The sequence below is a fragment of the Antechinus flavipes genome, chromosome 5 (assembly GCF_016432865.1).
Source record: "Antechinus flavipes isolate AdamAnt ecotype Samford, QLD, Australia chromosome 5, AdamAnt_v2, whole genome shotgun sequence".
Classification (NCBI taxonomy): domain Eukaryota; kingdom Metazoa; phylum Chordata; class Mammalia; order Dasyuromorphia; family Dasyuridae; genus Antechinus; species Antechinus flavipes.
In genome coordinates this window covers 111680425-111705491 of record NC_067402.1, presented here as the reverse complement: position 1 = coordinate 111705491, position 25067 = coordinate 111680425, and the positions used below count along the sequence as shown (strand labels likewise).

At 41.0% G+C, this 25067-nt stretch overlaps 1 protein-coding gene across 1 annotated transcript in view; it reads right to left on the bottom strand.

Annotated features, from left to right (window-relative positions):
• Positions 1-25067, bottom strand: part of PLXNA4 (plexin A4) — a 650156-nt gene that overhangs the window by 132718 nt on the left and 492371 nt on the right. Inside the window, exons 6-9 of the mRNA XM_051961546.1 lie at positions 7886-8009; positions 6594-6747; positions 4669-4768; positions 4073-4187 (exon numbers count right to left, since the gene is read on the bottom strand). Coding sequence (XP_051817506.1) covers positions 4073-4187; positions 4669-4768; positions 6594-6747; positions 7886-8009 — 493 coding nt within the window. The remainder of the gene's footprint in view (positions 1-4072; positions 4188-4668; positions 4769-6593; positions 6748-7885; positions 8010-25067) is intronic.

The following is a 25067-nucleotide window of genomic DNA, read 5'->3' as shown; positions in this document are numbered from 1 at the left end:
ACAAATCTTGCCTTTTCCTGACTGCATACTTTTGCCCAGCTGTTTCCTCCACCTGAAACGATTCCCTCTCTGCCTATCTGCTTATCATCCCTTTCTCTACTACAAAACACATCCTCCATCTCTATTTATTGAAATCTTCTATTTCTTCAAGTCCCAGCTGGAAAGGCAGAAATGAGCATTCACCTTTGAACTCCTACAATGCTGATTTTATCACTCTTTCAGCACTTGCCACATACAATCCGTGGTTATTTATGTCTGTTTTATCTCCTTTGATATATTATAAGCTTAACATCAAAGTACTGCATCATCTGTCTTTGTGACCTCCTTGGTTCCTAGCATGGTGGCTGACAGAGAGAGAAACAGCTTGTTATAATTAAAAGAGGTCTGGAATGAGGAGGTAGAAGAATTGGGTTCAAGACCCAACTTTTCCCCCTTTGTGACTTTTGGCAAATCGCTCACTCTCTCAGAGCTTCAGTTTCCCCATCTGCAAGACGTGGGCAATAATACTTGCTCTATTTACCTGGACATAAGCATTTAGTGAGCCCTACAGTCCCATAGAAATGCAGGTCATTATCATCTCAGCCAATATTTCTTGACTACATAAATGTCACCTATTAATAACAGGTGTTCAATAAATGTTGGTTCATTGCTGAATGAATGAACCACCGATCATCCTTTGAAATTCCCCTACTTTCTTTGACTCTGACCCTCCACTTCTTTGCCTGAGTAGAGACTGATGGGGATCATAATTAAAGGGGATCATAATCAAAGTACCCATCCCTCCCCTGTCCCATCCAGGGCTAAGACAAAGGCTTTCCTCACTGCCTGGCTGCAGTAAACTCTTACAGATGCTCCTGTAGTATAACAGGTTCAGAGTGGGGAAAGGACATGTTTCACTCCCGCTGGCTTTTCAGGGATGTTCATTGGCTCCTTCTCTCTCTCAGCTTCTTTCCTTCAGGACAGGGCAGTCATTCCCAGGGATGGTGGTGTGCCATGCTCTCAGCGTTTAGGATGATGGGCTAGCCTACACACCCTCCACAGGAGAGTATAATCTGAATCCTCCCTGGAAAGTGAAGTGAAGGGGTCTAGCTTTGTTAACGGGCTCTGACTTCGGGGATGTTTTTAGAGCATCACCATACTATTTCACATGGCGAATTCAGCTGGGATTAATCAAAAAAAAATGATTTGTTTTTAGCAGGCTATTTTTGAATAAGCATCTATACTAGGCAAAGTACTTTACCAGATGCTCTGAGTGGTATAGACCACTATAATAAATAAATAATAGTGCTTTACATTTCTAAAACAACTTCAACATTTTTGAAGAGCTTTCAAAGAAAGAGCTCTGGCTCTTGGGTCTCTGTTTCAAATTTCTGTTCCAGTACTTAGTCCTGTGACTGGAAGCAAATCAACTCACTCCCTGGACTTCGTATCCTCTCTCATGAAATGAGGAAGTTGACCTATGTGAGTTTGAAGGTCCTTTCCAGCTCTACATCTGTGATACTTTGATTTGATTTTATCTCACTTTGGGTTTTTACCTTGTAAAAACATTTAGACTAAGCAGAAAACAATGTATAGAATTTTTCAGTACTACCATTGAAAATCCATCAAAGGTTACTGCCTGAAATCTGGTTTAAAAAAAGTAAAATGGGAAGAAATAGTGAGACTTAGAAATGGCTATACAACTCTCATTAAATCTCTTTTCTCTCACCTGTTTTAGCTTCTTCCTCTTATATCACATTCTTTCTCTTCTCTCTTTATTTTTTATCTATAAGTCTCTCTCTTTCTCTCTCTTCCTTCTTCCCTCCTCTCTTCATCTCTCTATGTTTATATATATATATAAACACAGAATATAGTATATAATACATAATAGCATATACATATGATATATACACATATATGTATATACATATAAATATATACACATACACATATATATACATACATACACGCATGTAAATACACACATACATATATAAATACACACATATAAAAGTGTGTAGTATATTCCCGCTTCATCTTAATTTTGAAATATACCCTCCTTCAGGGAGCCTTCCTTGACCACTCCCCCATCCCCATCAGATAAAAGTATCCTCATCTTTCTCAAATCTTCCTTAGAGATAATTCTTTGGATCTCTCCTTTGCCCCATCACTCCTTCTTTGCATTTTAGGAATATAGAAATGTCGTGGTTAGTGCTTTGAAAATGAGGATCAGTAGAAATGGATACCTATCGTTATAGGGCAGATGTCTCCCAATCACCTCCTTGCCTTATTCATCCCCAGGGAAATTTTGCTCTGCCTTTGATTCCAGCAGAATCACTATTCCCATCCTCTGGACTTGCGGAAGAGAAGCCTGAGAGCTTAGGGAGGTGGAAGAGTCACCTCCATGGGAACTTCGGAGGGACTGCAGGATGAAGACACCTGTGTGGGAGGCTCCAACCTCTCAGCCACCTCCATGGCACCCAGACCTCCTCGCTTCTGCTTCCAGTGACTTTTGGGGCAGAAGAGGTTATCTTCTACGCCAGTCATTTGGCCAGTCCCTAGGGGCAGGGAGGGCGTGTCTGAAGTAAGAGGAGGAGGCTGGAAGAGCTCTTTCCACACCAGGCAGCATCCCCTGCGAGCGGGTGGTTGTCCTTGGCCACCGCGAGGATGTCAGCATCATCAATCCGGCCACCCACTTCCTTGTGTGCATGGATCTCCACCCGCCCCCTCTAAAAGGGAAGGTAAGCTTTTAGAAATCAGGGACTATCATTCTTTATCTTTGAGTCACCAGAGCTTACTACAGTGCTATCAAGTGCTCAATAAATCCTAGATGGATGGATGGATGAATAACATAAGACAAATTACAACTAGGAGAGATATTTGCCACAGAGAGATCATGTTTCACTCCCCACTCCCTTAAAAATAGTTAGATTTGACTTTTATCTTATGGTAGTTCCAGAGCAAACTGGGCTAGGTCCAGCTGCTTCCTTGCTATATGTCCTAGGAGGCTCAGTCTTCCTTCCAGTTCAGCCCACAACTGTTGGGGCTGCTAGAGAAAATCCAGAACTTGTACATGTGGCACTTATCCCTTCCCCTTGTTCCTGTCACCTTTGATCATCATCATGGCAGCCTGGAGAAGTGGTGGGGAGGTTGTTGAAGGGTGATGGGGGCAGAACCACCAGCCCCATTGTTCTTCTTTTCTATTCAATTTAGGCTGGTGCCTAAAGATTAAATTATAAACTTTGTTGGGCTATGTACATAGTTACAGCCTTCATAACTGTACCTTGTACTTCTTGTTCCTTTCCTCCCCCCAGAACTTTTTAGAGAATGAACACGGTTCTCTGGAGTGACTCTGAAGCTCACTGATGCCCCAGGATGCCATAGTGTTGGGACTCAGTTTTGTTCTAAGCTAGAGTGGAAATGGAACCTTCCCAGACTGGAAGGAGAACCAGACTGGCTGTAGAGCAGAACCGTGTGTTTGGTTTTTTGATTCTTCTGCATCAGATTATGGGGAATCATCATCTCAGAACCGATTGGTCACTGATGGTCAGGGGAACCAGGTCATGAGGAATCATCATCTCAGAACTGATTGGTCACTGATGCTCAGGGGAACCAGGTCATGAGGAATCATCATCTCAGAACCGATTGGTCACTGATGCTCAGGGAGAACCAGGTCATGAGGAATCATCATCTCAGAACCGATTGATCACTGATGCTCAGGGAGAACCAGGTCATGAGGAATCATCATCTCAGAACCGATTGATCACTGATGCTCAGGGGAACCAGGTCATGAGGAATCATCATCTCAGAACCGATTGATCACTGATGCTCAGGGAGAACCAGGTCATGAGGAATCATCATCTCAGAACCGATTGGTCATTGATGCTCAAGGGAACCAGGTCATGGGGAATCATCATCTCAGAACCGATTGGTCATTGATGCTCAGGGGAACCAGGTCATGGGGAATCATCATCTCAGAACCGCTTGGTCACTGATGCTCAGGGAGAGGCAAAGCCCTGAAGACTTTGTTTTGCTCGCTTCCTCTTGCTTCCCCATGATACCCTACTCCTAGTGGTACCCAGAAGGGCCCTACCTCAGGAAGCTTCACTCGACCCTCCTGGAAGGAACAGGTCTGGGGGTCATGGGTACAGACATGGCGGTATTTGCACCAGTGACAACGATAAGGACTCTCCACACAGGACAGGCACCTGGACGTGGATACAAAAGAGAAAAGAAGAGAAGGATATCAGTAGGACCCTTTAAATCCAAAAGAAAGCTTCTTACATTCTAGCTAATGCTATTGTTTGGATTTTATAAGAACAGAAAGCTCCCCTTACCAGCTCCATCACCTATTCCCCACTGGACTCTGAGGGTAATGGATATGAAGAAGAAATATATCAAAGCTGCCCACTCTAACTCCCTCATCTTACTTCTCTTCTTCTTCTTCTTTGAAGCTAACTGACTTGTCTAGGGTCACATAGAGGCAGAGTAGAGATTCAAATCTGTGGCCGCAGACACCCATTTTCCACTGAACTAGGATGCCTTCTACATCTGTCTCTGAAGAGCAAGTAGGAAGGTCATGCTAGACAAGCTCTGACTATCTTTTTGCCTGACCCTCTCTCTCCTCTTCAATCCCCACAAAAGGAAGAGAAAATGAAGTAGGGTAGAAAGTATTGAGGAATAACTTACGAGTTATGGACACTGCAGTTGTAGAAGACAAAACTGGTGCTGGCAAAGGTCATGCCCGTCTCTTTAGACTTGAGCTGCAGCTGGACAATATGGTGATCCCCTGGGAAGGAAAGAGTCAGCCAGGATTAAGACAGGAAGGCTGGGAATCTCTAAACCAACCTTGGTCCAAAATACATATTTATTCTGAAGCTAGGTTCCATTATTGATAGAGGTCGTCGCAGGGAATATACTCTATAAAAGTCGGATCATTATTGGGCCATTTATACAACAGATTCTTTCATTCATTCTCGAGGCAATGATCTTCCTGTGGACAATTTCAAAACTCCATTTCTATTTTTATTTAATCATTTCCTATGATTCTAGATAAGCTAAATCTCTTGTTTCCCCCCTTTGTATATACAAAGAAATATAACCACATACACAAATCTGTCTATATATTGTTGCATTATAGATACAGATACAATAACTATAGATCTACAAAAGATTTTACACACACACACACGGATACTTCTAGTTCTCTTAGACATGGATCCAGAGGATTAAGCTGCACAATCTCACAGCAGCCATGACAAACTTCAAAACACCCTAATATGTCAATATTTAGTGGTTTTGTCAATATGATCATTCCCATCACTAAAGCAGATGCTCCTTCCTTTATAATAAAGGGTTCTTAACACAGGGTCCACAAATCTCCATTGGGTCCATGAATAGATTTCAGGGGGTATATTAATTATATATAATATAATGCATATTTTATATAATGTAATAATAATACATCTTTATTTTTATTAACTCGCAACTAAAATTGAGCATTTTCATTAATTATTTAATTACTTTGAAAATGGGCCTTGACTAAGATCCCATAGTTATTAAGTAGCACTAATGGGATTTGAACCCAGGTCCTTTGACTGGAGAGCCAATGTTCTCGTCACTATCCCACAGTGTAAAATCCATGGTATTTTTTATAGCCTTTTGAGAAACCTGGCTCATGATGAAGCATCAGAATAGAACTTTAGTAGGTATACTCTACTATAAGTAAGCAAAAAGTATTTTTTACACTTGCTTGACTTCATAGCCATATATACACACAAAACAGACCTATAAATATAGATCCTTTCCCACCATCTCCTCCTAACATTCCCAGATTGAGGGTTCTGTCTGGAACCGGAATCATAGGAAAACATCATCTGGTGCCATTGTCAGAGGTGGAACCTATGTTTAATTCACAGAAGTGACCCCTGGGCCCTGCCACCTCCTCAACCCCCGAATTCTCTTCCTTCCCTGAGAGCCTCATTAATCAATCAGCATAAAGGAAACTTGACAAGCCTAAATGGGAGGGACAACATGGAATTAATTTGCCCAAGCCAGTTCTGTCCATTGCCAGCTCTGAGAGACGCTCCCTTTCCGGCCTTCTCTTCCCCCATTCCTGCTCCATTGCTAGGGCGGTTGGTATCAGTGGCAGAGCCCTGGAAAGGAAGGGGGTGGGGGGTAATCCTGAGAGTAGATGCCCACTGGTGCAGAGAGAAGGTGAAAAAAGCTGATAGCAGGACCAAGCCCCAAGTCTTAGCCCCATCCTCAGGCTGCCACTTGCCATGACTTTTCCAGCTCTTGATTCTGCTCTTTACTCAGGACTATATCCTAGAGTCATTTCCTTATTGTTTTCCCTTCTAACTACTCCCTCAGCTACAAGCTCTGTTCCTGGCTATAAAAGAAAGGCCAAAGGTAGAGAGGGGCTCAGGCTCAGATTCAAAATGACAGAAGGACATCTTTTTCTCCCTTACTACAACTTTCATCTCAGGCTCCCTTTACTGGCTTCCATTTCTGTCTAGCTTGGGAAAGAAAAAGAAGGACCCCAGGTTCTCCTGTCAGCCCTTGATGAGAAGGGACAGTGCATGTAGATGGAACCCCCATTAGAAATCACTTACCATTCTCAGTGATGATCCGAGGCACTTCCTTAGCTGCAGGGGAGTAGCACTGAATCTGGTTGCCCACCACTAGGCCATCCATTTCAGACAGGTCTTCAAAGGTACAATTGACACCAGCTGACAATTCTGGGACATTATAGGTCTCCAAAACCAGCTGTAAATTCAGAGGGGATAAGGAGAGATAAGAAAAGAGCAAAATAAAATAAAAAGAGGAGAGACAAAAAGAGAAAAGGGGGAAGAAAATAGAAAACAGAAATAAGAACATAGAAGGTGAAAATGAAAGTGGAAAACAGGGGGAAAAGAGGAGAGAAAAGATAAAAATGGATGAAAGGAAGGAAGGAAAGAAAAGAGAGGAGAATAGAGAAGAAAAAAGAAAAGAGAGAAGGGGAAGAAAGAAGATGGAATGGGGAAAAATCAAAGAATAAAGAGGAAATAGGGCAAAAAGGAATAAAGTAGCTGTGTTAAGAATCTAGACCCTATAGAATAGGATTTAATCATTGGCAATTGGAGCCCCAATAAAGAAGCCCAATCTTCCAAAAAAATGAGCAAAGAATGGATGAAGTAATATTGACTTTCCCATCCTCCCCCATCCCTATTAAACCACCATCTCCTCCTCCATCTCCTTTATACTGTATTCATTAAATGGGCAACTACTCTCCCAGGTTTAATGAGAATTTTGGTGACTCCCTTACTGCAGCACGGTCATTCATTCTTCAGTTTTTCCCTGATGTGTCTAGACCATATTCTAGATAACTGCTTCTATTCAACATTCATCCATTTAGTTGGTCAAAAAAGGTGTTTTTTTTAAAACATATTCAACAATGAATGTAAACTATTTGCATTTTTGTTTTTCTTCCCGGGTTATTTTTACCTTCTGAATCCAATTCTCCCTGTGCAACAAGAGAAGTGTTCGGTTCTGCAAACATATATTGTATCTAAGATATACTGCAACATATTTAACATGTATAGGACTGCTTGCCATCTAGGGGAGGGGAAGGAGGGAGGGAGGGAGGGAGGGGAAAAATGGGAACAGAAGCAAGTGCAAGGGATAATGTTGTAAAAAAAATTACCCTGGCATGGGTTCTGTCAGTAAAAAGTTATTATAAAAAAACATATTATTGAACATATTAGGAAAGATAAGAGTTTGGCTAAGAGCAGGTCTTGTTGCTTGGTGGTCGTATTTAGTATTAAGCCTTGTGGAAGTCACCATGTGCCCAGGTTTCTCTTTGAAGACAGAGATCTTGAGAAAAGCTCTCCAGATTCCCTCCTGCAAGCTCCTCAGCCTTCCTTACCAGGACATTATACTGTGAAACAGAGATGTTATTGGGATGCACTGTCAGACGGACACACTGTTTCATCTCTGAGGCAAATCTGCGAGGCTCCCTGGATCTCTCACATCGCTCCTTCCTGGTACACCTGGAGAGAGATACAAAAGCAGCATGTAACTCAAGATGACAGAAGGAAAGGAGTTCAATTTTTTTAGTAGATTGGAGATTTGCAGAGGGTATGACAAATGGGGGCTGTTGAAGTGCGAAGATAAATTAAAATCTATGTAGTGTTTATAATATAATTATAACACTCACTAAAGTACATGTTTGATGCCCATCTGCATGTGGTAGCATACAAGGTATTGTCCAACGCAAGTTAAACAGATGACGATCCATCCCTTCGAGACAGATAACAGCGATGAAGTCATATTAAAGCTCCACAGAAAAATGAATGAGCATTGCACAAATGAATAAATAATACATGGGGGAGCTGTTTATTATGTTGGTGCTGTAAACAAGGCTCTCAGCATTTTAGAGTTTGTATTATATTAGGCTAATATGACCAGGGATTTACTGGATTTTAGGAGAGATGATTTGATCTCAGAATATATTAAAAATGATATTAGTTTACATGTAAATAGTGTTTTTGTTGTTGATGAAGTCCTTTTAACATATTTATTATATCCATACAACAATCTTTTGATGTAGATAATGTATTATTTTGCCCATCTTACAGAGAAATTCTTGCTACAGCTCATATGCTAATGTAGTAATCATATATTAATAGGAAAGAACAAAACCAGAAGTAAAACTTAAGTCTTCTGACTCCTTCAAGCATTTTTTTTAATACTTATGATTCTGTCACTCCTATTCAAATCCATTTAAAGTGGGGTTCTGCCATATTTTTATTGAGTATAAGCAACATAGGGCATCCGGGGCGGGGGGGACAGTGGAGTTCAAAGGTGACCTCGGACACTTTCTAGCTGTGTGATCCTGAGCAAGTCTCTTCATCTCTGTTTGCCTCAGTTTCCTTATTTGCAAAAGGAACTGGAGAAGGAGACAATAAACCACTCCAGGCAAGAAAACAACAAATGAGGGTCACAAAGGGCCAGATATAACTGATGCATCGAAAGAATAATCTTTGGAGTTGTACAAGTAGAGGGAAGGGACTGGGAGGAAACATCTACTCTCTTTTAATTAGCTGGGGAAAGCTAAGCAGAGGTAGGATTTCAGGAGTTGTTGAATGACAGATAGGAGAGCATCTAAGAGGGATGCTTTCAGTGTGTAGCCTGGGAGAATGGTTCACATTAAAATAATGATCCAATATCTATGTTAGAATAAATGAATGGATGCTTCTTCCCAAAAGGACAGAAAAAAAAGTCAATCATAAGATTTTAAAGTGGTAAAAGGACTCTAGAGCTCAACACGTGCAAATCTCTCATTAATGGGGAAACTGAGGCTAAGAAATGTTAAGTAATTGCCTAAAATCACATAGGTAGTGACAGGACAGGATTTGAAAATGGATCCTCTCACTGAAAATTTGGTGTTTATTTTATATATTTTTCACTAGGACACTTTGGAACCTGGATTTGAAACAATGACAATCTCAGCCCTGATCTTGGGTGGTTCAGGAATTATCCGTTTAAAATATCTGGGAGACAGATTGAAGGCAATTCTGGTCTCATTGTGAAAGTCCATGGAGAAGTAGACACTAAAAGCATAGAAGAGAAGTAGCATATTCAGGATAGGACATGAAGGTCAGAGCAAGAACACTCGACAACAAACTGGATGTGTAGAAAGGACAATGAAGAGGTAAAAATCACCCAGAAGTTTCTTGATTGGAAGGTTGGTGGCAAATCCCCTTGTTGCAATTGCAGTCCCTTTTCCTCCGCTCCGACCTTCATATGTTAGCCCTTCCTGCTCACAAACCCTGCTTTTATATCTTCTCTTTTCCAACCTAAATTGTTCCAATTACTTTTCCTCCCAAAGACTGTTTTGCAGTCTTCTGAGGATCACTGCGGCTTTTTGAGGGAGGTGTCTTCCAACTTACACCTAAGCCTCTCCTAGGCCTCCCTGCCCAGAAGATGAAAGGTTGGATCTTAACATTGACACCTCAAGTACATTTTCTAGCAGATTGATGGAAGCAACACTGACTGCCTAAAAGTCTGTGGAGTTAATTTAACAGGCCAGCTCCTGTACAGAGAACTCCATTACCTTTAGCCATTAAGCTAATATTATGGACTTTTCCAGGGTGTCTGCAACTGACGTCGCTATTAATAGTGTTATTATGCCCATTAACAGTGAGCCCAAGAGAGTCAGTAAGGCTTTAAATTATTCACTGACTCCCCAACTTTGAAGTTTCCATTTCCAAGAGCAATAAACTGGCCTGCAAAGTGTCTCTGATTAAATTGTAGAGAGAAAATGGAGCTACTCCTAGACCTAACATCACCCCAAATACTAAATTAAGATCAAAAGAGAGGAACTATTGGTATCCTCTTTTTTACTCTCTCAGGAGGTTCACGGGCATTCTCTTAGTAGGTCCTAGTGCTACTCCATTCTTTACTCACTCAGTGATCTGTAAGGGGATTTAGGGAGTAGGGGAGAAATTTATTTATTTAGTCCTGCTTCTTCTCCACAAAATAAATTACCCAAGAACCTTCTCAGCTTCCCTTGGAATTCCTGCCACCATTAAGGTCCTCTACCCTTTTAAATGATTCAACAACAAAAATAGTTATGGTTTTATGAATGGAAATTACATTACAATAGATGTATTACTATATGCTTTGCTTCTGTAACTGGAGGACCTAAGAGACTTCTTTAACCTAAATGCAGCTTAACTCTTCGGCATGTCTTATTTGCCCTCTGTTAAAATGGGAGCTTCTTGAGAGCAGGGACTGTCTCGCCTTTCTTTGTGTGTCCCCAGAACTTACACAGTACTTTGCACATAGTAAACACTTAACAAAAGCTTTTTGTCCATCCATCCATCCATCCATCCATCCCTACGGCCTTAAACATTAGTCAATTTCCTGCCTTCCTCAATTCCAAGTCAGACCCCAGAACAAAGCTTAGCTTTCCCCCCAGTCTAAAGAGGGAAGGTAGGGAAGAACTAGCCAGGGTTCTCTTCTTTTTGTTCAGAGAGGTGGTCAAGTCCAGGACAGATAGGAAAGGAAAGGACAAGAGGAGGAAGAGAGGCATTAATAGTGTTCCAATTCCTTATTAGGAGTCCAAGAAGGATGCACAGGAAGCAAGCTACCCAAAGAAAAGAATATCAGCCGTAAGGTCAGTTCCAGGCATGTTTTGACATTTCTGCTCTCTCTCAGGATTCCATAAAAGAGGAAACCAGAAGTGTTGAGAAGTACAGACAATTGACCTTAAGTGTGATATGATAATGAAGTGAGAAGAATGGGATCCTTTCTGATGTCTTGTGGGGTCTGTCAAGGTACTACACACATTGGCTTACCAAGGAAAATTAATTCTGAATCTCTTGAGTGGGAGCTAGCAAATATAGAAAGGGTTAACATAATTTTGAGATGTTTAAAAAGAAATCCTTTCTTCTTGAGGAGCTCCAGCTGCTTCCCTGAAGTAATTTTCTCCACTGTAGAGAGCCAGGTGGGGGCAAGGGAAGCGATTAATCTACCCATTTTCTATGCAGAGGAAGCAAGGCTCTGAGAGACTCCAAAGAGCACGCCCAAAGAACATCAAATCTACACATGTACATCCCCACCACACTAGCTAATAGTAATTGAGAAAGCAGACACCAGAGAAAAGCCCTTCAGGGCCTCAGAGAGAGAGGCAACAATACTTAGACTTGCTACTCACTGTGATCCCCTTTCTCTGCCTCCCCTGCCTCTCAGCTCTTCCTAGCCTCACAGTGCAAGGTGCTTAAAAACCTCTAGGAAACCAGGCTCCTGGGCCCTACTAAAGGTGTTATTATTCAAGTCAGTGGTTCCAATGAGATTATCCTCTCTAATGAAGCAGCTCCCTTGGCCCTCCCCTAAGTCTGAACTTTCACTGCAGGAAAATTCCCAGCCAAGTGGAAAATTAGAAGGGAGAGGAAGGGAGAAGGGAATGGGGTGAGAGAGAAGGAGAGAGGTGGTGATTAAGTTCTCTCAAAATTAATTCCTAAACACAGTGATGGAAATATTAACTCCCAGTGCCAATGGCTGGGCAAGCAAATTCCTATTTAGAAACGGGGTGGAGCTGGGCTCTTGTTCAGGTCCCAGGTGAGTACATGCAATCACTGCTGACCCCTGTGTCACAGGCTGACCCTCTAGCTCCTTGGGCATTGGATGTTGGGATCGCCAGCCATCTTCTGCAACCAAAGGTTACCCCAAATTCATTTTGTTTGATGTTGGTCAGAACCTTGGCTCTGAATGCTCTAGTCAGATTGGAGATATGTGCTTCGGGGAGAAAATGTATGGCAAGCAGACAATGAAGAGCAGACAAGATAATGAAAAGATTCTAAAGGTAACCTTGAGAGAAAAAAAGTGGAAAAGAACTAGTAGAGCCCTTTCACCCAGAGAAGAGAAAACACGGAGGTTTAAAAATATATAATCTTCAAATCTTGGGGAGCTGATGATAAGAAAGACAATGATCAGCTGTTTCTGCAGTTCTGCTGAAGTTTAAATTAGAAGAAAATGGTGTCTTCCAGAAAGAGACAGGTTTGATGCAGTGGATAAAGTGTTCAAGTTAGAGTCAGAAGGAGCTGGATTCAGATCCTGCCTCTGACACTTCTTAACTGTGGAACAGCAAATATGTAGTCTTTGAGAGCTTCAGTTTGCTCATCTATGCAATGGAGGAGATAATGATTTTCCTCAATTAAACAAGCTTATTGTATGCAAGATTATGTTGGGAATACACAGAAGAGCAGAATTACCCATCCTCAAAAAGCTTACCACTCAACCTCACAAGCCTTGGAAGGCTCATATGAGATTGCTGTCATGCAAAATGCTTGGTCAGTTTGCTAGAACTAAGAGATAAATCTGAGTTCTAGCAGTCTGGTCATGGTAGATAGCTTGCCTGGAAGCTAGGAAGACCTGGGTTCAAGTATTGCATTGACTATTTCACCCTAGATAAGTCATTTAACAAACTCAGGACTTTCTGAGCAATGATCTAATATTATCTAATACTAATACTATTAAGCTGGGCTTGAAATTAGGAAGATTCATCTTTATGAGTTCAAATTTAGTCTCAGACATTTACTAGCTATATCAACCTGGGCAAGTCATCTAACCTTGCCTCAGTTTTCTCATTTGTAAAAGGAACTGGTGAAGAAAATGGCAAATCCCTCCAGTATGTCTGCGAAGGAAACCCAAATGGAGTCAGAGTTAAAAGCAACTAAAAATGATTCAACCACAGAAACAAATACATTTCAGACAAATTAATGAACTATATTGGGAGAATGAGGTTCTAACAACTAGCAATTTATCAGCTAGGCAGAAACATCTGAGTTCAAATCCAGCCTCAAGCAGTTACTAGGCAATGATCTCAACTCTGTCTCAATTCCTCAAATGTAAAATGGAAATAATAATAGTACCATGTACTTCCTAGGACTGTTGTGAGGCTCAAATGAGATAATATTTTTAAACCCTTCATGATATAAATAACATGAGCCTATAATGACCTCCCAGAAGCAGGAAGATACCTCAAGAGAGAGAGAAGAGGTAGCGTATTTCCAAAAGGCCACAGTATTACCATCACCTTGATCACCATCTCCCCTCAAGTCAGGGTGAAGGGAGCCTAGAATTCTGTCACTAAGAATTTCAAAATGGAAGCACCTCCTTCCCCAATCATTGTCCCTGATTCCAGTTTGGTCCCATGTCACCACCCAGGGAAACAAACCTTGGGACTTGGACACTACCTCTGCAGGTGTTACAGGGAGAGAAGGGAACAAGAATTTTTAGGTGCCTAATATGTGCCAGGCACTGTGCTGAGTGCTTTCCCAACATTTCTTACAGTCTCTGACTCCTCGGCAGCCACAGAAAAAGTTATTGCCCCCCAAGTCTTCGGCAGTATCAAATGTTCCACCATCAGAGACAGATTTGGTTTTTAGCGATAGAAATGGCACTAAAGATGATGCATTACCTCCCATCTGCCTCAAGACCATCTGACCTGCAGCTGAACCTTTGATATATGTTGTTTCCTTCTATTAGATCGGGAACTCCTTGATAGTAACCAATCAATGATTAAACATTTAAGTGCCTATTACGTGTCAGGTACTGTGCTTGGTGCTGGGAACAGATATTAAAAAAACCCAAATAATGGAACAACCCATATTCTTAAGATGCTTATAGTCTAATGAGCAGGATCTGTCTTACTTTCCTATTTGTATTTCTAAGCTTTTGCCCACAGTAAGCTCTTAATAAATGTTTCATTCATTCATCTAGCTTCCTCCTATAAAATAGGGATAATAACATCACCTTGCCTATCATTATGAATCATTATGAAGATCAAGAAAAATATCACACTATAAACTAATCTCTCTGCCCCCACCAATACTTGAAGACAAATGTGTCTCCTAGCTTCTACTGCCCATTAAATGGCTTCTTTTCTCAAAGCAAAATTCTCAGGTTCCTCAATTAATTTTTCTATGGTGTGGGTTTGAGTCTCCTTGACATAAAAACTATGGAAAGGGGTGGGATTATGTCTAGGGGCAATGATGAAGATTGCTGTAACTGTCACCAATGCTGGCATGCAGGGACTGTGTGCAACTGGGAGAATATAGGTGAGAGAATATTGCTTCCAACAACATGGTACAGTCGTAGAAAGGAGGCTGAATTTCCATCCTGATTTTGCCATTTTCTACCTGGGTAAGCAAGCACAGTGATTAGCCCATAATTGGTACTTAATAAATTCTTAGTGCTTGAATGTGTGACCTCAGACAATTATGTGATATTATGTGACCTCATAAACTCAGTGGGCATCATCTGTGAGAAGAGGATTCTTCTTTGATTAGTTAACTGGTAAATTTTCTTCTAGTTCAAATCTATGATGGAGTTGTGGAATTGTTTGGTAGATCTGATTGTGAAAAGAGATTCAGATCAGGTGAGCTTATGGAACCCAGGAAGAATGCAGCTGCATTGTTTGGGATCCTGGGGAAACTCCCCTGTCATAGACATGTGCCTACGTATTTCTCCCATCACAGGAGATGGAAGTCAACTCCACTTTTTCTCTTTCTGGGGTTCTTTCTGATTGTGCTTAATACCTCCTGGTAGGAGGAAGAGGAGGGAGCAGTATCAGTTTTCTGGTACAGACGAGGCTGTGATAATAAAGCCTCTCCAAGATAGTCTCCAATGCATCTCTGATATCACAACTGTCTGAGGTTTAGACCCAATCAACCTTGGGCATGAATTTCAAACATAACAGTAATTCCCCTCTAAGGCTATTTGTGAGCGTGGTGGTGGGAAGGATGGAGAGGCACCTGCTCCAGGGTCAGTTTTCTCTGATTTGAGTTCCCTTCTAGTCACAGAATTGTAGAGACTCAGATCTAAGTTTCTACTACTAGGAACTGGAACTCCCCACCATGAATGGGAAACGCCTCTACAGCATCTCTGACAAGCTGATCATTCTTCATTTGAAGCTTTCCAGTGAAGAGAATCCACTGTCTCCAGAAGGCATCCCTTTCTATTCTAGGGCAGCTCTAATTGTAAGGAAATTTTCCTTCACACTGAGCCTCAAACTATTTCTTCCATCCACTGCTCCTAGCTCTGTCCTTTGGGGCCAAGCGGAATAAGCAGAATCTCACTGTTATGTAACGTTCTTTCATGTATTTGAAGATAGCTATTATGCAGCAACCTCCTCTCTCCTGCATCCGATGGAAAAAAGAAAAGAAAGAAAAGACCTCTCATTTCTAGGGCACTTTAAGGTCAACTAACCATTTTTCTGACAACATATCTGCACAATTGTTAGAACTATAGATTTAGACTTGAAGGAATTCTCAGACACCATCATGTACAACCCCTTAATTTTATAGATGAGGAAAAAGGCATAATGAGTTTCAATGATGTTCTCAAAGTCAAATGAATGGTAGAAATCAATTTCCTCAACTGTAAAATGGGGATCATAATAACTTCCCAGGGTTGTCATGAGGCTCGAATGAGGTAATTATCTATAAAGTACACAGTGTACCTGACACATAAGAGAGGTGATACCAATGCAAGTCATTATCATTATTGTTGTTAAATAGGGTTTCTTTGGGGTGGCTGGATGGTGCAGTAGATAGAGTGCTGGGCCTGGAATCAGGGAAACCTGGGTTCAAATCCAGCCTCAGACACTAGCTGTACGATCCTGGGCGAGTCACTTAACCCTGTTTGCCTCAGTTTCCTCATCTGTAAAATAAGCTGGAAAAGGAAATGGTAAACAACTCCAGTATTTCTGCCAAGAAAACCCCAAATGGGGTCACCAAGAGTCAGACACAATTGAAATGACTAAATAATAACTAGCTCCTTCTACCATGTCACATGTAACTCAAAAACCAATGAAGAAATGAAGTCTCAAAGCCAAGAATTTATGTTCCTGGTATATAAGAGCTAGAATAGACCTTAGAAGCTTTTCTTCAAATTGTGAATCTTATGTCTTAATAAAAAAATTCATTGGACTTGGCCCTTTTCAACAATGAGGTGATTCAGGATACTTCCAATGGTTTAGAGAGCCATCTGTATCCAGAGAAAGGACTGTGAGAACTGAGTGTGGGTCACAACATAGTATTTTCATCTTTTTTGTTGCTGTTTGCTTGCATTTTGCTTTTTCTCATTTTTTCTTTTTGATCTGATTTTTCTTATGCAGCATGATATTTGTGGAAATATATATAGAAGAAGTGTACATTTTAACATATCTTGTATTACTCCATCTAGAAGAAGGGGTGGAGGGAAGGAAGAGAAAAAAATTGGAACACAGGGTTTTGCAAGAGTGAATGTTGAAAATTATCCATGCATGTGTTTTGAAAATAAAAAGCTTTAATAAAAAAGAAAGTATTTTACAGCCTCCCCAAAGAATGGAAGTGGGAAGGGGGATGAATTTTAATTTTTCTTCACTCTGGGGAAGAGCAGCATGTTATGGAGCAAGAGCTCTTTTCCATATGAATGGGAAGAACAATTCAAGTCTCCGTGATGCCTATTTTATATATATGCAATTATTATTCCCATTTTATAGATGGGAAAAGATCCCTGGATTTGGAGACACAGGATAAAAAATCAACTAACTTCTTTCTAGGGTTGTACTCTAGGACTCTAGGAATGAGATCATCTCTAAGGATCATTAGGACTCTACCCCTCTGTGGGTTTAATTAAGGATGCTAGAAAGAAAAATTGGAGTGTGTTTCCTCTTTTTACTTGAACTCACTGATGGATTTTCTGAATGCTGAAAGAGGCAATGAAGAAGGAGCAATATGGGGGAGGGCTCATAGGAGGAACTTGGAAGCCATCTGATTTTCCAAAGAGAAAACTGAAATCTAAAGGGGGTAATTGTCCAAGGTCACAAGGGAAGAAAATGGCAGGAATGAGAATCCAATCCGTGTCTTCTGACTTCAAATCTGTGTCTTGCCACTGTGCTAGGAAGGCAGCATCTACAGCATGTCAATTCATTTGGTACAGAAACGAGTCTGTAACAAGCAGGAGATTCCCAATTACTTGCTGTGCATCTTCACAATTACCCCAATTGATTCCAATCAGCCTTTACACCACAGACAGTTTATCTAGCAGCAAAGCATTTCAGGGACAGTTCATATGGACAGTCTTTATCCCAGCCTGTGAGAACTGCACAGGCTCTGTCACTAATAGTGGATTAATGCCCCATACCGTGTGTGTGTGTGTGTGTGTGTGTGTGTGTGTGTGTGTGTGTGTTAGTGTGCAGGTCCATGTGCAGGTGTTCTTGAGTATGGATTGTGGTCTTCCCCTCAAATGGAGAGCTGTATGGGCTCTCCTCCTCCCCCCAAGATCATCAGGACCATTAGTGTAGAAGAGACATTTAGAGGTCATCTGCACTGAGCTCTTCTACATATATGAAACTGGTATCATTTAACTGCCATCACTTGGACAAGCAGACTAAGTTGTTTAGCCGGAAATGGCGATAGATTTGTCCAATTAGTGACATTGCCTTTTTCCCCTGACTCTAGTTAGGACTTGTACTCAAGTTATCCCAGAAAAATAAGTAAACTCAATATCCTTCCATGTGTTTCAGATATTGGAAGATTACAATTGTTCTTCCCTTGGGAAGAACAAGACCTTATTTTTGCATTTCTCTTCTTTACCTCAAGGAGTCTAACAGGTAAAATCTTATCACTCTAATGGTACAGAGGGAAAAATACCAATAATAATGGCAGCAGCTAACCATTATGTAGTGGTTATTATGCGCCAGACTATGTGCTAAGTAAACACTTTGCAATTTATTTCCTTGTTTGATCCTCACAACAACCCTGAGGGATAGTTGCAATTATTATTCCCATTTTATAGATGGGGAAAGAATTCTGGATTTGGAGACACAGGATAAAAGATCAAGGCCTATCTCTGCCCATACCCCAGTTGTCTCCCTTCTCTGTGCCTTCATATTTTTGCTTGTAAAATTGGGGAACAAGATGATATATGTCATCTCCCAAACCACCGTAACACTTCCACATGTGTTAAACTTTCAAAATGCTTTCTATTATCAGACAAGAGTGAAAAATGACTGAACTACAACAAGGCAATTATTAGATGATAGGCCACAAAGATTGAGGGATTGCATGGCTAGTGGATAGGGGACAGGAATTGGAGTCAGGTGGACTTGGGTTCAGATTCTGATTTGCACATTTGCTAGTTGCATAATCCTGAGCAAATCACTTAACTCTTCGGTGCTAGTTTCCCTCTTCTGCAAAAAAGGAGTGGGTGGGGTAGGTCCCTTCCCAGTTTTCAAACTATAATTTTGCCCTTTCTCTTTGGAGATATTTCAGGCCCTAGAGGATGGGACTGTATCTTTAGAATCTGTAGTCTGACCCTTGTAAAGCAATCCTAGACCATCTAGGTCTCTTTGAGAAGAAAGGAAGGATGGGAGCTGTAAATAAAAACAACCAGGAAGTTCTCCTTCCCCAGAAGGTCTCGTGAACAAAATATACCCTCAGCCATCCAGCCAATTAATTTGCAAAGCTGGTTTAGGGAGCACAAGATACTGGCTATAAAGTTTGAGTAGACAAGTTACAGGTATATAGTGTCAAATTCATGAAGACAGAATTTTAATGCTGGAAGAGACATTAAATTATTTAATTCAGTTCTTTCATTACTACAGAGAAATACAAGTGAATCACATAAGTTTTCACTCCTAAGTTGCCTAGTTCCTTCATCTTCCTTCATCAAGCTTCTCTTCTTCCATTCTCTCATGTTGTCCTGACTAGACACCCCCTGTATCATTCACACAATTCCTTCTGCCATCTGACCTAGGCCTTCTAAAATAGATCTGTCACAAAGCTATCACCTCCCTGTCTTTCACTTAGGAACTTCAGTACTTTTTCTTACTCATCAATTGGCTTATAATCTTGAAGATTAACCTGGTGGGTGAGCAGCCCCAAGGCTTCCTTGTAGGAGATGTGAAGACAAAAGTCCCTGCCTGGGACAAATTGACTTCATGGTTATCTGGCTGCAAGATTCACTTAGGATTTTCCTTAAAAAGTGATCCCAGATTTCTGGGTATATCTAATTTTTAGTGTTCCCTAACAAAAAGTATCGTGGACACTTGCAATCAGTAGGATTCAATCTGAATAGAAAGCCAGTGATGTACAAGAACATACTCCAAAAGCTTTCTGAGTCACCAATTAAGCACTGAAATCTACCAAATTATCCTTTTTCAAAAAAGGAAAAAAAAAAAAAAACACATCAAGCAAGATAAACATTATACACATGTATTCTGGGAAAAAATCCTTGATTTTACTAAGAACTGGTGATGACTCAGGTGCTAATGATCAAAACTGGACAGAGTATTCGGAAAGGGTGGTCTAGTTTTACTGTGTTTTCCCTAGTTTGGGGGCTAAGGAATCATCTTTAACTCTTCCTTCCCTGGCAGTCCCCCTTGTCCAATATATTCTGAGCCTTGCAGAATCTATCACTTCCTTTCCATTCACACCAGTTCCATCAGTCCTGTTCTCATCACTTGTCACCTGAACTGTTACCAGAGCCTAATTGGTGTCTCTCCTCCCAATCTAGTCTGTCAAATCCATGTCTGACCATGTTACTTCTATGATTAAGAACTTTCAGTGGTTCCCTGTTGCTGCCGGGATAAAATACAACCCTTTCCGTCCTTTGCAATGTAGTTTCAGCTTGTGTTTCCAGGTTGAATACACACTATTCCCGCTCACGGGCTCCACACTACAGTCAAACTAACCCATTTGTTGTTCCCCATACATTAGATTCCATCTCCCGCCCTAGGCCTTCCACTAAGCTGATTGTCCATTCCCTGTTAGGATTCTCTAGCAGGATGAGTGAAATTGAAATTTCCTGGTATGTGGGACGGGTGTAAGACCCCCTTCCCTAAATTAACTAGTCAGAGACATCTTCATGTACAACGAAAAAGCATTTCCTAAGTCCCCGCAGGGATACGGCCACATGCACCAACTCCCGCTATGTGCTCTTCAACCTGACCAACAGGAAGTAGAACACCCGGTTAAATAGAAAAAGACCCAAGCCTTTTCATTGGATAGACTAAAAGGAAGTAGCCATCCTTGACCAATGTTGTTTGCTTCCTGTGGTTTATGTCACTTCCTATGGGCGTGGCTTCTTGAGGGTTTGACCTTTAGAGACCGTGACTTCCTGAAACCTGACACCTAAGATCTCATCTTCCGGCTCTGGGTATAGGGATCACGTGACTTAGGCCTAGTCTCCATACTGAGAAAACTCATCCAATCAGGCCCATTCCCTGGGAGGGATGACATGGTTCCCGTTACTAGGACACAGTGAAGGAAGAGCTCTGTAGCTGATCACTGCTGTTTTTTCTAGATCAAAGCTTCTTAAATTGTGGGTCTTAACTCCATATGAAGTCATATAACTGACGGCGGGGGTCACAAAATCACGATTCATGATCAGTAAATGTTTCATTTGTATATCTAGTTTCTATAGCCATATACCTTGGGTTGCAGACAAATTTCTTGGGCAAAAAGGGGTCAAGAGTAAAAATCCTTTCAGAAGCCCCGGTCTCGGCCACGCTATAATGAGGAGTAGAACTCCACGCCATTTCTCTCTCTAACCTATAGCACTCAGGCTGCCGGGACCTGGAGAATGAAATAGAGGCGAATAAAAACGTCTCTGTCCTCCCCGGAGAAATGGGAATATAAATATGCCCAAGGATAAAGCGCGAATACGCAGAGAAACAGGTAATTAGAGGTCAAGCCTTCCGAGAAACTGAAGTGGGAGTCTGGGGATGGAGGGCCATTCCTGCCGCCCAGCGCCGGGAGATTGACTAGTTACCGCCGCTCCTCACCTCCGGCCGTGGCGGGGATCATTCACGGAGGCGCGGGAGGCAGCTTTAATACAATTAACTCTTGGTTTTCTACCCATGAATTATTCACTTTGTATATTAACTGAGCACATTTTTAGTCTCAGTTTGTCTTCGGAACATATGGAAACACCTGGCTCCCCTCCCGTTATTGGTTCGTTTATACTTTGAGAATGGGAACTCATTTTTGTCTAAGTCCAAGTAGAATCCAATCAGGAAGGCAAATCAGCCGCAGAACAATATGGGGTGTTTGTCTTTAATAAAGCTTCTTAACCTGGGGCCAGGAAATCGATTTCAGGGGATCTGCAAATTTTTAGACATATGTTGATTACTGTATTTCGATATAATTGGTTTCTTTCAAAAGTCTGTGCATTTAATTTTACTCATTTAAAAAGATTATTCTGAGAAGGGGTTCATGGGCTTCAACTGACTGCTAAGGGGGTGTCCATATCACAAGGTAAAGAACTTCTAGTCTATAACATATGTGTGTGTGTGTGTGTATAGAGAGAGAGAAAGAAAGAAAGAGAGAAACATAGAGAGGGAAACAAGAGAGAGAGAGAGAGAGAGAACAGAAAGAAAGAAACAGAGAGAGAGAGAGGGAAACAAGAGAGAGAGAGAAAACAGAGAGAAAGAAAGAATGAGAGAAAGAAACACAGAGAGAAAACAGAAAGAGAGAAACAGAGAAAGAAACAGAACGAATGAGAGAAAACAGAAAGAAGAGAGAAAGAGAGAAACACAGAGAGAAACAGAGAGAAAAAAAGAGAGAGAGAGAGAAAACAGAGAAAGAAAGAAACAGAGAAAGAGAGAAACAGAGAGAGAGAAACAAGAGAGAAAACAGAGAGAGAATGAGAGAAAGAAGAGAGAGAGAGAAAGAAAGAAACAGAGAAAGAGAGAAACATAGAGAGGCAAACAAGAGAGAGAGAGAGAAAACAGAAAGAAAGAAACAGAGAGAAAGAGAGGGAAACAAGAGAGAGAAAACAGAGAGAAAGAAAGAATGAGAGAAAGAAACAGAGAGAGAAACAGAGAGAGAGAGAAACAGAGAAAGAGAGAAATACAGAGAAAAAAACAGAACGAATGAGAGAAACAGAAAGAAGAGAGAAAGAGAAACAGAGAGAGAGAAAACAGAGAAAGAAAGAAACAGAGAAAGAGAGAAACAAGAGAGAGAAAACAGAGAGAGAGAATGAGAGAAAGAAACAGAGAGAGAGAAACAGAGAGAGAGAGAAACAGAGAAAGAGAAACACAGAGAAACAGAGAGAGAGAGAAACAGAGAAAGAGAGAAACACAGAGAAAGAAACAGAGAGAGAGAACGAATGAGAGAAACAGAGAGAGAAAGAGAGAGGAACACAGAGAAAAAAAAGAGAGAGAGAGAGTTGTATATCAGATTCAGACCCTGAAGGAAACTCCCAAGTTCCTCTTAGAGATAAGTAAGTGGAGACCCCAAAATGTTAAGTGATACATACTCAGGTTTACATACTCAGTAAATACAATTTGAAGCCAGGCCCTCTAACTCCAGAATCAGTATTCCTTCCCCTGCCCCATGGAATTCATGCCCTTGCAAACCCAGATTGTAGATAAGGCCTCAGAATGGCATTTTAGGGCCTCACTCTGCATATGTGTATGCTTGTTTATAAAACCCTCTCCTAAAGTCCACTTTGGAGGCCTGACCATTCCAGATGAGTGACAGTAGTTCTTGGAAGCTTTACCAATATTGATAAAGCTCTGGCAGGCAAAAACACCCCCATAAAGGCCTTGGAGATGCAACTGGCAATGAACTGTCTCTTTTATCCAAAACCAAGTCTGTCTTTAAAGACTTTCATCAACCTAAGGCTTGGATTTTTTTTTTCAGTCATGAGAATTTATGAAACTCTCAATTGAGACATAGAAGAGTTCTGATCTACTCTGGTGGATGAGGTACCCTTACCCAAAAAAGTCATAGATTCTGGAAGTATTAAAGGAATGGAGAAAATAATATTCCCAAGCCAAGTAGGAGTGACTTTTTGGATTATCTGGCTATTTGGAATCTCTGCACCATGGTATTTATCATATGGCATAAATAACCCAGGGGTGGACTCTGATTTAAATCAGTGAGGGAAAGAGGATTGGGGTTTTCGTAATAGCCCGATTTATACAGTGCTTAAAGTTTGCACAGTGCTTTCCTCACAATAACCCTTTCGGAAGTGTTAGTGAGTTATTCTTATCCCTGTTTTATAGATTGTAAAATGAAATGAATGAAACTCAAAGGGCAAGTGACTAGTCTGGGACCATACCACAGGCACTAGAACCCAGTTATCCATCTACCTCAGACTACTTGGATCCAGAGCTCTCTTCACCCAACTCTATTACCTTCTGCTTAGTTCCAGCTCTGCCACATGGGTGACCTTGGAGCTGTCACAATTTCTCTGGGCCTCAGCTTCCTCAGGCGGGGACTTGCTTTCCTCATCTGCATGGGAATGGCGGTATGAACTCCATGTCTCTAAAGTCTATTTCAGTTATAACATTCCATGATTTCCCTTTTCAGGGCTCTTGTCTCCCAAGACAGGAGAAAGCTATATTCAGCCCTTTCCTTCCTCTTCATTCCCCTGAAACAAGGGAATGGATCTGAGGACCTCTCCAACACTGATTGATTAGCCCTAGGGCAAGCCAATTTCCTGAAAGTTAAGTGGGCTGACTTCAGGCAGCAATAACTTTCAAGCTATCAAAGTGAAGTCAAATTCAGCTTCCTGTACACTCTGACTCATGGGAATATTTTAGTGAAATTAAATCCCAAAGAGGTTAGAGATAGCTCAGAGTAAGAGACCAGGAGGGAGAGTAGGGAGTCACAAAAGCTTTCCCATTCCCTAAGTATTTTAAAAAGTTTACCGTATGAATAGCAGACTTTTTATTTTAAAGGAAAAGCTTGTTTTGGCAACTTTTCCAACGCCTGTTTCAGGCCCCATACAGACCCCCATCCTTGGTGTATAGTTTGGCTATCTATCTATATGGTATGTTTTTAGGGTACTAGAAAGATCCTTTCTGAATATCTTCCCTATAGCCAATATTGGGAATCTCTTTAACGAAAGATAAAATGCTTAATTCACAGAAAAATTATAGCACAGTCAGGTAACACTGACTTGAATATATTTTAAGGTTTAAGTTACTAATTTCAAATCATTTCTAGAAAAACAGATGAAGGGAGCACTGAATCTTGCAGTTAGAGGTTTGGAGATGTCTACTGTGAAGCTAACAAGAGGACAATTTAGATAATGACCACAAAAACAACTGTGAAAAACCTCAGTTCTATAATTAGTCCAATGGCCAATCATGTTTCCAGAATACTGATGAAGAAACATGCTTCCCACATCTTAGAGAGAGGTTAGATTACAGGTGCAGAATGAGACATATACTTCCAAACATATTTAATGTGTGAATTTGATGGACTTGACTATACTAAAAGGTTATTGTTACAAGCAAGAGCTTCTATTTTGGGTGAGAAGAGTTGTGAGGAAGGAGTTGGTGGGTAGGGACATCAAATAAAAAAATGAAAAAAAATTTAAAAAGAGCACCTTTGATATATTTTAAAACTATACAGAGAATTGAAGGAGGAAGTTCAGAATGGGACTCAGATAGGTAGGGCAGTTTTATTCCTATCATGTTCAACTTAATTAAAAAGCTGAACATATTAGAAGTCTAGTTTCATATAAAATACACACATTATATCACTTTCTGTTCCATTAATCAAACCTTGGGTATCCTTTCTGTTTTTAGATCTGAGGCC